The 14,791-nt window shown below is 42.7% G+C and overlaps 1 protein-coding gene across 1 annotated transcript in view; it reads left to right on the forward strand.

Annotated features, from left to right (window-relative positions):
- The window catches only part of SORCS2 (sortilin related VPS10 domain containing receptor 2), an 816,984-nt gene that overhangs the window by 729,383 nt on the left and 72,810 nt on the right, over positions 1–14,791 (forward strand). The window contains exon 10 of the mRNA XM_066573326.1: positions 14,191–14,337. Coding sequence (XP_066429423.1) covers positions 14,191–14,337 — 147 coding nt within the window. The remainder of the gene's footprint in view (positions 1–14,190; positions 14,338–14,791) is intronic.

Consider the following 14,791-nt stretch of genomic DNA (forward strand, 5'->3'; position numbering starts at 1 on the left):
CGTCCTGGAGTGGGAAAGGGTTAAAGACCATATTTATTCTCCATTAAATGTGGTTTGGTGTGTTTTTTGAAATGTCTAGAACAAATTAATTAGATTGACATTGATTCCTATGCACATAGTTACCTTGAGTAGCAAGGGTTTCAGGTAAAGCTGATTGCTTTCGAATGGATTACCAACGTTATTAGAGGTTTTACTGTAGTTGTTGCCCTTCATTGTAAGCCCATGGGGGGGGGCTATAAAAAAAGTATTATAGGGATTTAAACCTTTGCAATATCGATTATCCTAGCCTCAGGATAGGTCATCAATAGTTTATATTGCAGGGTGCTTGAAAAAGGGCTACAGTGGTTAGCCGAAACGTGTTACACTTTGTACCGCAGGTCTCATGCTAGAGACCTGCCTTTTATTGTATCCTGTACCAATAAATTGGAACCTCCATTACCTATATCCTGTACGTGGACCCAGAGTAATTTGTGTATACAAGGTGATCCTGGACTTCTAGAGGGGAGAGTTTTTTCAGCAACCAGCTGATTCCCCTCCCCTCTACCTGGGTGAGTAAACTCCGATCCTCCTGACCTAGTGTCCGAGGTTAGATTCGACACTAGGTCTAACTGGTTAGATTCGAACTGCCTTTACCCCCACCTTCACGATGGGGGGGTCGATTTTTTTTCTTCCACATGCGGCTCTCCTCTGAGGTGGATTGTGAGAGGATCAGGGAGGACCTCCTTGGGAATTGTCGTGTTTCTTCATCAGTTCCAAGTCACTGTCATTTATTGCTGTAGAATCCCCCACAGTGCATTGGTAGTGTTAGACTACTAATGCACTCTACTTGCTCTCTGATTGGTCAGAACTGCTTATGTGATCAGCCCTGGCCAACCAGAGAGCAGTGCATGGTGTGCACTAGGTTGTTAGAAAATTGCTATAGACATCTTGGCAAGCCAAAAACGGGGCCTACAATTGGCAGATCGGAGGAGCGGCAGAGAAGAACAACTGCAGGTAATGTACCCGCTCCCTCTCTGGTCTCAAGATAGACTTTTGTCCTGAGACCGGAGGGTCACTTTAAGGTAACTGGGATGTTTCCATCTTTGCTGTCTATCCAGCCCTTAGGTGTCTGTCACTCTCTGAATCCATGGGTAGCAGTCAAGAGTTCTTCTCACGTCTTCAAACAAGCAGCTACTAGAGGAGGTTATACAAATAGGACTTATGTTAATGCCAAATCATTTCATGGTTCATTGTACTCTTGGTAGACCCTATTAATATACCGGAATGTAAATTTGGATTACAGCTCATAACAAACAACGTTCACAGGAGAAGTGCTGAAAGAGGCTCATGTTTTTGAGACGTGTCATGTTGGAAGAATGCTGTAATGCCCACATACAATAGAGATTGGCTTATGACCCTTCATAGTTCCTGAAAAATGGCAATCACTGGATTGTCGTCCCATCGCAGTGATCACGTTCTTTAAAAAAATACCAGGTAAAGCGCTGAATACTTCTGGATAAATAATGTAACAACTTTTATTTTTTGCATTCCGCGAATCTGTAGTGCATGTGAATATGGAAGGGTGGCATCTTCTGATAGTCCCCTTTGTATCCTGGAGAGCCCAGTATTATCAGAGTACAACAAAACCTTATCCAACCCTATAATATAAACCACAAAGGAAACTTTTGGAAATATCAACAAAGCAATAAAAAAAACAGCAAATTGCAATGGCATAGTGAGAAACAAGCAATTTATAGCGTCTAGTGTAAAGCAGCCTCTTGTAATAGGAATCATATTCCATGCTGCTCTGAGTAATTAGACCTAGAACATCTATAAAAACCCAGCTGCCCCGCGCTCACACCTTGGCCCATAAATATAATTGAAATCCACATGTAAAATAATGACAGCTATGATATGTTGATTTTATGTGTCACCTGCCTCTGCTGCAGGAACAGCTGCACATAGATCAGTACCAGGCAGACCTCACTTGTAGGGTCCTGCTGAAGCCTCCTCCGAAGAAGGACTCAACTCTTCCAAGCTCCTCTGAGAGGGTCCTTTTGGCATACGTTTGTAGGGTATGCTCCAGCATGCTTTTTTTTTTTGCTATGTTGAAAAGCATAGTCAACTATGCTTTTCAATACAGAGTCATACTGCACAGTATATATTTCTTTATCCCCCTCTTGGCCTCTGCCATACATGTATGATGAGGTTTAGGCCGAATGCACACGGCTGGGGCGGATTTTGCATGCGGGATCCCACAGTGGAATCGGACCCTGTGCCCGGCTGGTGATCCCTGCGTACCTGTCCGGATGGTCCTTTTCTGTGCTGCGGATGTGCTGTCCAGTGCACATGCGCAGTACAGAAAACACTGCGATGACGCGGTATCCGCGACCCTTCCGCAGTGCCACTGTGAAAGGGCCACGGAATGAACGGCTTCCATTGACTTTAATGGAAGCTGTCCACACGAAATCCACGCTGGAATAGGACATGCTGTGATTTTCCCTCCGCGAGCGGTTTTTCATAGCATCTGTATGGGCAGGTATTTGCAGCAGAATCCAGAGGCAGATGCCCGCTCTGGATCCCGCAATGCAATTATGCCCAAGTGCATTGGTCCTTAGAAGGAGAAGTATTGAGTGGTCTCCGCAGCTGAACCAATTTCATACATGACAGGTGCTGCTATGTTACATGGCTGACACCTGCCTGCAGCAGTCAGGATCAGAGATAACTCTGATCCCAGCCATTTAGCCTCTTACATGCTTTTGTTAATAGTGACACGCCATTAAAGTGTTTCACTAGAGGAAGAGGTAGCTCACAGTGTGCCGATGGCTTGTCATGGAAGCCGAGCACCTAGTAAAGGCCCCCTGGGCTGTTACCTTAGTGTCATGGCATGTCTTCAACACTTCACCTGCTGCCTGGTTTGCGGTCAGGTGCCGTCATCCTGCACACACCGCTCACCATGTCTGTTCCACCACTGGCACTCTGCTGTTTGTATGTTCGTGCTTCTACCCCTTCACATAAAAGGGCCAGTGCACATGCTCCTAACAGGTCCCCCATAAACCACCATCCACTTCCTGCTATATTAGGCATCCTGCCCCATGGGTATGCCTAAGCAATCGGTCTTCTATAGCCACTGTGTTTGTGTAATCTGATTCTGCTTTTGCCTGTGTTCTTGACAATTCTGATTTCTGCCCTCCGTGACCTCTGCTTTGTATCCTGGACTTATTATTGCCTGCTGCATGCCTTGTCCATCTGCTTGTACCTCATTACTGTACCTGTACCGCCAGCCCCGATCATAGTCTGTTCACAGCATGAAGTACCACGCCTTGGCCATGTGCAGCGTCAGGAGCCACACTATTGGGACTATATCTATGGTATATCTTGTTTAGCCAAACGACGAGGTTCCCCAAGTGCTGCCTTCTCAGCCCCAAATCAAACAGGTGTGTGCTAGGGTGGATCTGCATCTGTCTGCTTGACTACATCTCGCCCTGCAGACAACACGCCTTTACATAAGCCACATGAGGGGAGGCGGGACGGGGGTGGAGCTAATTTATGGCACTTAGCCGCACCCCATCCCGCCTCCTCTCATTCCAAATAGTGCAGAGGGGCGGAGAGAGGGTGGAGAGGAGGCAGAGAGGGGGCGGGAGCTCAGTGCACTGCTCCTGGATCTTCCAGCCTCCTCCCCCTGCAGAGAGAGACGCCTTATATCAGCCGGTGTGAATACTCGGCCAATATACGGTCGTTTGAAATAGCCCTCATACAGATACGTCAATGGAAAAATAAGAAAATTATTGTGCTTGGAAAATTACTACGAAAAAATTAAAAATCTCTGTGATGGGAAGAGGTTAATATGAGAGGCTATATACAGATGTGTTGGTCTCTAAATGGAACCTGTCCCAAAGCACAGGCAGCATGCACCTGGAACAGGTATACACAGCGCAAACATGTAAGTGTTCTGAGAAGCTGTAAGGGTTCAGAATAAACATACATTAAAGTTTGCCTGTTTGACTCAGGAACGGAGCTCTCAAGTCAGAGGCGGATTGCGGTGGACTCTCCCCATTCACAGCAATGAAGTCTGACCTTGTATTTAGGGAGAGACCTGTCCAACATGCTGCAGGCCGGGAGAGCCTCTTTGACTCATGAGCTCCATTTCCTAATTTAACAAGCATACTTTTTAAAGTGTGTTTATTCTGAAATGGTGTAGCTTTACAGAAGAACGCTTTCATGGAATCACTGTGCATATCTGCCTCGGGTTCTTGCGTCAAATACAGAATACAATTTAAACTCACTATCCTCATCCAAGCTCTCCACAGCACCGCCCCAACCTACATTGCTTCCCTCATCTCAATCCAGCACCCAGCCCGCACCCTTCGCTGACAAAATCAGATTAAGTGCCCCTTTAATTCGAACTTCTCATTCCCACCTCCAAGACTTCTCCAGAGCAGCACCAATCCTCTGGAACGCGCTACCAAAAGCTATCCAGGCAATCACTGATACACTAAACTTAAGGTGTGCTCTAAAAATGCACCTCTTCATGGAGGCATACCACATCCTCTAAACCAAACCCCTCTGTACTCTGCCTGATAACATGCTCCCTGTCCCGCAGACTGCAATTTGTGCCAGCCACAATCACCCGGCACCTGCAGTCATACCAATTCAGCCACTATACGGCCTGACCGTTGTCTGTGTGTATAGCATCCCTTACACTCCACCTCGCCATACCGTGCACATCTCCAGCCCTTTACCTTCTGTATCACCCCATTATCTGTAGTATGTAAGCTCGTTGGAGCAGGACCCTCACTCCTACTGTTTCCATCAACTGATTACTTCATGTAACCGGGGTCTTGTTTTTATTTCCCCTGTAATGTAAGCGCTGCGGAATATGTTGACGCCATATAAATAAAGATTATTATTCTTGTGGTTGGAGCAGCATGAGCCCAGTGACAAGTTCCCTTTAACTGTTCACCTGTTTCAAGTAATGCCAAGAGCTGTATAGTACACACTTCCATATGTCAGGGCTTTAAAGCAGTACGTATGGAGTGCACAGTATATTAAATATCGGAATAACCGTTCAATCTATATTCTAATCCTGATCTCAATATAACACCTGTTTTCCTCCTTTTGCTTTTTAGATCTTTTTCTAAATATCTGTTTTTCTGTTTGTTCTCAAAATTGCCGAATAAGTACATAATGGTGTGTGTAAAAGATAACAGCGGTAGAGTATCATTTGCAAAAACACACTTAATTACACTAATTACATTAATAGGTGCAGTTACTGCAATTTGGACTATGAACAAGCAGCTGAGCATTAATACCACAGAAAGGCAGCCCAGAATATTGAATCTCGTAGATGCAGTCAACTGTTCAGTTCTCAATATCCACAATGCATAGGCTATGATATAGAATAGAAAACTTAAGGGGGTTGTTGCACTTCTATCTGTTTTGCTGCAGGAAACGGACTGTTCCATACATTTTACAGTGGCCCAGGTTGGTACTGCAGGCTGAGATTTTCTGAAATTAATGGAACTCAGCCTACAATACCAACCTGGGCCACTGTGCAATATATGGAGCTTCCTGCAACAAAACTAGAAGTGAGACAACCCCTTTAAGTTGATCACAGCTTTGTGATTCGAATCGATGTCCTTTTCATAGTTGCAGGCCTTACGTGGCTGCCATTACCACATTACTTCTCATCTGGGATTCTGTCCTATATCGGACCTTCCACGAGCAAGCAGCACTCACAGAACTAAGCAAGTAAGTTAGAAAGGTCACTGGGTCCTGTTGACAGGGCACGACACTACCGGCAATACCGCAGAGCTTCCGATTTTGGATTACCTCCCTCCCATCTGGCTGTGATGCTAACACTTTGGTGAGGAACTTTTGACTTTTTTCTGTACCTGTTATTACAGAATGTAATGATTCACGTACAGTGAAGATGTGCTCTCTTCACATTCGCTCCCTCTCCATGTTTGTCTATGTTCCATACATGAGGAACAATTGGCAGGGTCCTGCATCACAGCTATATCTCTGTCTCATCGATTGCTGCCCCCATCACTATCCACTTCCACCTAGCCCACTAGCTACTACATTTTCTGGAGCTGCGAGCAGGTGAGCCAAGATGAGGATTGGGTAGCACCAGCTTGCTTCAGGAGACAGATCAAGGAACTCATCAGTAATGGCAGAAGCCCACCAGCTAGAAATATCTACAGCACAGAGTGCAGGAGTACCAGAGCAATGTGTGAAACCTCTTGTTTCACAATCACTGCATGCTTACTCACCACCTTTTCCTCCTGGACAGAATCCGCTGACTTTGGGCTTTGTGGCCAATATCAAGTGTGAAAGGGCGAAGCGAGCACGGTTGATATCCTTCACCGCTGAAGAACATGCAAATGCCACTATTACAAGGAGGTTGTTCAGTTTGACCCACATGTATTGTATGGTTTTGTTAAACATTTTGGACATAAGGATGATATATTTGCACACTGTCTGTTGCCTGGATTGATGTCTACATTTCACCCTAGTGGAAGGTCCAAGGGGGCATGGGTTGCAGTCATACACCACCCTCATGAACGAGATGGCAGAGTTGTAGTAAAAGAGACTGACTGGGACTGAGACTTATTTGGATCTAGACTTTTGGCATCGGAGGTGTACATGCTGCCACCCCCAGGACTTATCCAAACTGGGATTGGCTGCGGAACATCCAGTGCCAACAAGGAAAATGTACTGCTCCTAAGCACAAGCCCATCCCTGTAGAAACATCTGCCGAATCAGTGGCTAAAGGTCAGCAGACTCTAGCTGGGCCTGCGTAGCAAGAAGGAGCTGCTGTTAACATCCATTTAAGTCCTGTGCTAGTAGTGAAGGGAGGACAGGACAGATGTCTCCTGTGCCACCTCACCAGTTTTAATATGATATGGTCTATATTTTGCTGTTTGTGAGAAACTGTTGACATAGTTAATTTTACCTTAATACGTGTTTCCCTTTATTTGTGTTTTTGAAAGCAGCGTTTTCAATTTTTCAGCTCCGCATCATGGTCCGGGACAACCATGTATAAAAAAGGGGGGGGCATGTAAGGGAGATATTTTTGTGCCTCCTATGTTTTCTTGCTTACATATATTTTGTGATAATATAGTGTTATCATGCTACTGGTTCTTTAATAGTGGGTTGCGCAGTGGAACTGAGGGCAGGTTTTTCTTGTGAGAGGGTCCCAGAAGAGGTAGGCCCATGGCTAGGAGAGAGGGAGTTCAGGCTAGTGAAGGAGTTGCTGCAAGTTCACTACAGAGATGGTGATTCTAAGCTCCACTTCATAAACTTGTTCACTTGAGATTCTGTCCTATACCGGACCCTCTGAGGGAGCAGCACTCATAGAATGAAGCAAGTGTGTCAAAGTGTCACTAAGTCCTGTTCACACGGGAAGACACTAATGGCTACAGAACAGACCTCCTGATTTCGGATTACCGCTCTCCAATGTGATTGTGACACTAACACACTGGGGAGGAACTGTTAATTTTTTGTCTGCAACTGTTATTAAAGAATGTTTGAAGCAAGTGATTCACATGTGGAGAAGATGTGGTCTTGTCCTATTCACCCCATCACTATGCTGTTCTATGTCCAAAATCTAGGGGACAGTTGGAAGGGACCTGCATCACACCTATATCCATGCCTTACTGGTTGATGACGCAATTACCAACCACTTACTCTAACTGCCATTATCGAGTTAGGAAGGCATTTTTTTCCTCCAAATGAACTAAATTGGCTTGTTTTTTTTTTCTTTTTGCCTTCCTCTGGACCAACGTAATTCATATACAACCAGAAAAAAACTTTTTTTACAGCTGCGCTACAATACTGACCCTTTAAGTAGAGAGGGAATAAGCTCCTAGAAACCGCAGTTCATAGCAAGCTGCTTATTATTCCCCAAAAAAACATATACATAAAAGATAATAAAAGCAACGCGTTTCTGCGTCAACTGACGCCTTTATCAAGCTTGATATAAATTTCTAGGAGCTTATTCCCTCTCTACTTAAAGGGTCGGTATTGTAGCGCAGCCGTAAAAAAAGTTTTTTCTGGTTGTATATGAAATACGTTTTTCCCATTTGTTTGTAAAAACTCTGGGGTACTTTTTAAGCTGCTGCTCTCCAGGATAGCATGGATGAGTAATATCAGATACACATATATATGTTTTTCTGGATAATACGGGAGACCCTCCAGCAAAGAAATCTCTGAAAGGTGAACTTGGATTCCAGGTGCAGGCGGGACACAAAAAGTTTTTTGTTGCTCCGCCTGACACCCGGTAAGTAGAATCTCCAACAGTATTTTTTTTTTTTTTTTCTCCCCATGGTTATGGCGCTCTTCCTAACTTGTGTTTCTGGACCAACAAGGGGGGGAGGGGGTTGAAACATGCTGAACTAGATGGACATTGTCTTCATTCAGCTTAACATACTATGTTACACTTCCATCTGCCCCACTGACTATTACAGTACCAGGAGGTATTTGCAGTCTGGCATGATTGCATTGATACTCATTAAGTGGATATTGCACTTCATCAGGTAACACCTTCCCATATATTTCTATAGATGATATGGTATGGAAAAAGAAGTGGAGCTACCGCAGTGGAGGTCAGGTGCAGTGGTGGAGAATAGATTCTTGTCCTAATTTGGTATCCTGTTGGTGAAATAGCAAGAAAGCGTGGGTTGCTGGTTGCTGCCAACCCAGTAAGCATACAACCAGTGGGTAGACTTGTGCAGAAAGAAATGGTGGAAACCAAAAGGCTGAGAATAAGGCGCAACCCTTAAATAGACATGCACATACATAGAAGTTTGTCATTAAAATTTCTCAATTTTTATTCAGTAGAACCAGCTTAAAAAATGTGTTTCTTAGCAATGCAATGCTTCTTCTTCAGTATTGCTGGGGCCATGCACTCATGAACAGTGGGCCAGGGCCTGGGTGCGTGTAGGGCTGACTGTGCACCGCCTGTTTTGAAAGCGGAGTTTTCAGTTTTTCAGCTCCACATCATCGTCAGGGACAACCATGTATAAAGAAGGGGGGCTTGTAAGGGGGATATTTTTGTGCCTCCTATGTTTTCTTGTTTACATATATTTTTTGATACTATAGTGCTATGATGCTGCTGTTTTTTTAATAGTGGATTACGCAGTGGAACTGAGGGCAGGCTGTTCTTGTGAGTGGGTCCCAGAAGAAGCAGGCCCATGGCCAGGAGAGAGGGAGTTCAGGCTAGTAACTAATCACAGCCATCGCTTCCTGGAGGCAGGATTTATGATTTCAGTAACCAGGAAATTATGTATGAGCGGCTAAGGACTGTGGGAAACATGTTGGAGCTGTGGAGAGCAGCGGGAGGGACCTGGACCAAGCCTGCTAGTATAATAAGACGCCCCCCCCCCCCGAAAATAAGACCTAGTACCTCTTTTGTGGCAATAATCAATATAAGACAAGGTCTTATTTTCGGGGAAACACGAAATGTAATAGACGCAATCAATAACAATTTTCCCTAGTAGTTATTCTTTGCGGCTCAGTGGTCTCACCCAGCATTGTCATCTTTTAGTAGACGAGTCATAGGGTATGGTATAAACGTTATTACATCCCATAAAAATGATCTATAAAGCATGACTTTGATGGAACTTTTTGAAGACCTCCTTAAGTCATTTTTCCACTTACTCAAAAGCCTAGTGAGAACAAAACCGTAAATGTGTCTCTCCGTCTTCCTTTAAGAATTCATTTTTCCAGTTGCAGCAACATCTCTAAAAAGAGTAGCCAAGGGATATTTCATTGTAAGAACTCTTAAATCATATTCGATTATTTTTCCTCCGTGTAAGTAGTGAAGTTCCCAAGCAATGCCAGACTTCCATGCGAGGCGATCATTAATTTTCAAAATAATCAAAATCCTTTTCTTCTCATTTTTTATTCCAAAGCCACAAATTGCTGAAAAAAACCAGTGTTTTAGTATATGGATGGATGCCAGGCCCGTCCTGTTGTGTGATCTCATGCCTTGCACAGGGATAACCCAGAGCAGGAGATGTACATGCTGACAATGCACAATGCAGACCATCAACACTTAATAAGTTCCAGCTTTAATTTGCTATGAACATATGTATCCAAATAGTTCAAAGAATAGAAAAAATATGATAGTCTGTTTATTTTCCTGTCTTTAAATTGTCTTCTGCCAGGTGGAGACGATACAATGCTTAATAATCCCGCTGAGCTCCAGCAGACTAAACCAAGAATGTTCCAGTGAAATGCTTGCAAATAAACAGATAGTTGAATCTATCAAAAGTCCTTATTTTCAAAGGCAAAATTAAAAATCTGGGTAGCTACAGGAATGCCCGGGATTAATAAAATATGCCAGTGTGCATACTGAGGTTTGTTATATAATCAACATGCTTTGTACCAAAAAATATACATACTATTGGGTGGGGTCCATGGAGGTTAGGCTTAACTCATGTTGACCTCTTCTCAAGGAACAGCGAACTGACCCAAGAATCATCGCTCATACAAAGGATTGGAAAAAGTGGGAAAGCAAGTAGTGGGTTCTACTGTCCCATGATGGTAAGGGTTTGGGGTCACCAAGCAGCGCCAGTAGAGCCCCCATTTGGATTTCTTCAATGAGGTTTCATCTTTTCTATGTATATCCTTGATCGCTATGATGACCCTGTTGTAGAAGAGCACGCTAGGCTCTTTCTTGCCGTTATTGAGTTCTTCAAAGGACCCATTCACACGGACGCGTTCTGTGTCTGTATTCAATCCGTATTTTTTATGTACTGAATAAAATTTATACATGCAGTTTTTTATGGTGACTGATGTGCATAAAAAATCTCAGCATGTCCTATTTTGGTCTATATTCCCAAATTAAATTGCCCATGAAAATCTATGGCAGTGTAAATAAAACATAGTGAAAACAAATGTTACAATGGTTTTAACGCATGTTACCAGGAGCCAACCAGTTATAGCTTTACCAATAGTATAAAAGGGGTTTGGGGGAATTTGTCTCCTTTCAGTACTGATGACCTATCCTACTAGTTGGAACCCTAGTGATCACCTGATCTCAGGCCCCGCAGTTGGTCGAATTCTGATGGCTCTATCTGCATTGGGGTCAGAGCCAGAAGGTTATAGAAGGTTGATTTCAATTGGAGTGAAGCTTTCTTTAAAAATTCCAGCTCTGACCCCAATGCGGACGTCCAACCTGGCAGCAGTGAGTGAGGGACTGAGGCCAAATGATCACTGCGGGTGCTGTGTGTTGGACCCCGCCGATCAACTACTGATGACCTATTCTGAGGATACTGGACAGGGTTAAAATGCTCGGCAAACCCCTTTAATTAAATGACATAACCGTGCCAAAGCACTATGAACACCTGCCAACAGTTTTTGCTGTCCTGAATGTAATTGTCAAATGTACAGCATATGGTCCTGCAGCTTGGCTTCGTTTTGCACTCTGGAAGCACTATTGGTTTTAAGCCTGGATTATCAGGATATTTTATTACAATAGGAAATAATTTACTACTCTACTATTGAGATCTGTCTCTGTTGTGCTGTTACAACGGTCTACTCTACGAGGAGATCCTCTGATGGACCCAGGCTACGATCCAGTAATGTTTTCCAAAAGTCCTGCACAAGAAAACCCCATTTGGAAATGAGTTTAAAGCATTCACTGGGGTCTATTTCATATAGGAGGATCACAAATATCATTGTTCACAACGTTAATAGATTGAAAAGGTTAACACGAAGGTTACAATGTAATTATACATGTTCTGTACAAATGGGTGGACCTCAAAACCATTTGGGTGCAAGGAAGTCCAACACCGCCCTCTTATCACAGCTCTGGAATTGTCTACTTTCCTCCAAGCAGTAGATGCATTTTCTTATAACAATTAACGTCTGATGATTTATAAAGAATAAGCCCGGCACATAAATTCCCTTCAGTTTATAATGTACTTTTCATGAGCTTCTCAGGTGAACTTATTTTCCATTTCCACACTCCGATGCTGTAACGTATACTTTACTGCTCACTGGAAGAAATATTGTCTTAAATCTTTGTCTCCCAGAGCTCTAAGCTCCTACAATTCTTAGGAATATAAACTATAATTTCACTTCAAGTGCCTGATGGGAAGAACTTGTATATTTATACGAAAAATATTAGCTTTTTACATTTAGAAAACCTTCCCTGTGGCAGACATTGTAAAACATTTAAAAGTGCTTTACAGGCCGGTATGGTAATAGGAGGATCATTGTGCGGATTATTTACATATAAATAAAGCAGGAAAAAACTGTGAATCTATAATCGTCTGCCGTCCGGGGGGTCTGCATACTTGTGGATGACATTGGTGGCTTTGTAATTCACAGCTTAGCTAAATTCTGGGCCACGATTCCAGAGAAAGTGTGGTTATTGGAGGTGCTAGACGCTTTAAAGGGTTAAGTTTTTTTTATTTTAAGGACAAATGTTTTGTTCTAAGTTCTCAATATATCTTTCTAGTAGTCAAAGGTTTATTTTTTAACCCAAATCCACTGCATAGATATAGATTGAAATGATAACATTCTGGCTGCCTTTGGCGACCACTAGAGGGAGCTAAGGAGAATAAGGTCTACTGTACTTACACTGTATCTATGGAGCTCAATGTATATAAAGTCTGCAGTGAATACTGAAGCTGCCTCTATTGGTCACTATAAGTACCTAGAAGTTTTACATTATCCTGCATGTTGGTACAGGAGATTGGAATCTTAATAGTGGTGGGAGTACCATTTTTTTTAAATTCAGAATTCCAATCGTCTGAATCAACATGCAGGATAATGTGAAACTTCTACTTACCTATAGTAACCTCCAGTGTTCACCATAAGCAGCCAGACTGTTATAATTTCAATCTATGTCTATGCAGCGGATTTGGGCTAAAAATGTATTTACTGCAAACGTTATATGCATTTAGCACAATAGACACAATATTCTCCTGAGCTCCCTCTAGTGGTCACTATAGGCTGACAGAATTTTATCATTTCATTCTATGTCTGTGCAGGGGATTTGGGTATATACATAATACATAGTAAATCAATACAAATGTTGGGTGGACATTCACTTTAAAGGGACACTGCGCTTTTCAGATCACTGAGGTACAGGCGTTTAACCCTTTCCAATCCAATTTCTCTCCTGGTTTTCCTAGGGGGCTTACTCTTTTTCTGCCATTATACAACGGCGCTATATGCTGGCTAAAGCCAGTACTGCATGAAGTGACACATTGGATAGGCTCCGACAGCAGAGAGGCTGGCAATATACAGTAAGAGAACCCCAACGGACGTCTTCCAACATCGGAGCTGTACAGCCTTAAATCATAATGTCTTCAGAGGTCAGACAATGGATTGGAAAGTGTTAAATGTTTTGATCAGTGGGATACAGTTGCTGAGACCACTACGGATTGCTAAAACTAAGGGATAGAAGCGCTCATCTGAGCGTGGCTCTTTTTGGCTCTCCTTGTAGCAGTGTCTAGGATCAATAGAAAGTCTGCACACTTTATGTTCATCACAGCTGATGGGGCACAGAATTCAGCTTCGTTTTAGCAATTGGTGGTGGTCTCAGTACCTATACCCCACTGATCAAAACTTCTTACATGTCTATTTTATAATGTTTTCTATAATTAATTCTAATTTCCAATCCATTAATGTTAGTAAGCCCAATAAAAAATATATATTTCTGCCTTCCAACTTCCCCTGAAGCTATATTCACATAGCAGAATTCTCAGTGAGGATTCCACCAGTAAACCATAGAAGAAATGCGTGGCTGTGGTGCACATTTCAGCTGCGGATTTACCTCTGTCAATGGACAAAATCCATGTGCAGAGGTGGGGGGGGGGGGGGTGAGTGTAGAAAAGAATGATTTATTGGGTGAAACGTACCAATATAATAATTGCCAGAGGTGATATTGACATGATGACACAAGCCAATTGCCCAAGGAACTCCTGGGAGACGGCACCGGTGAAAGTCGAGGATATGTAGAGATGGTTTTGATAACTAGTTATATCAGTTTGAAGTCAGGGAAGCAGAGAGACACTGGTAAGCCCACACCACTATAGGGGTAGATACAGGAAATACTGTACCCATTGCTAAATGGCCCGCATTGTGCTAATACAGTAATTCATGTAACATATAATGTAGTTCAGTGGTAGTTCATGGAAGGCGCGAGAATGAATACAATTTAAGTGACCTTTCCTGTGTTTTATTTTCCAGGTCAGAGGAGTTAAAGGAGTTTTTCTAGCCAATCAAAAAATAGATGGTAAAGTGACCACTCTCATTACTTATAATAAAGGCCGTGATTGGGATTACCTGACCCCTCCAAGTGTGGACATGACGGGCAAACAAACCAATTGTAAACCGGTAAGTTTCAATAAAATCTGTTATGCATCATTATGCAACTGACTCAGCTAATTTTAGAACTCTTCTGTTGCTCCAGATGCCAGCCTACAGGGCCAGAATTTCTCAACGTACATCTATATGATATATATACGCACACGGTCTAGACATAACAGCTGGCTCAATGCTAAGAATTTGTTATTAACGAAAAATAACTAAAAATGATATTATAGTGAGAGAATCTAAGTTCAAATTAAAAGAAATTGTAAAATCAACGGTTTATATGAATTGTTTCATTTCTTTACTTATTTGAATGTCTCATAAGTATTTCATTGATGCCAGTCTTGTAGGAAACAATAGGGATTAGTAGAAAAAAAATCCAAGCCAACCAATTATGATTTTGATGATGCCATAGATTGATGATTTAAGTATCTGATGTCACACTCAACGAGTCTGATATATCTTAACATGATTAACT

Source organism: Eleutherodactylus coqui, chromosome 7 (genome assembly GCF_035609145.1).
Source record: "Eleutherodactylus coqui strain aEleCoq1 chromosome 7, aEleCoq1.hap1, whole genome shotgun sequence".
In the NCBI taxonomy this organism is placed as follows: Eukaryota; Metazoa; Chordata; class Amphibia; order Anura; family Eleutherodactylidae; genus Eleutherodactylus; species Eleutherodactylus coqui.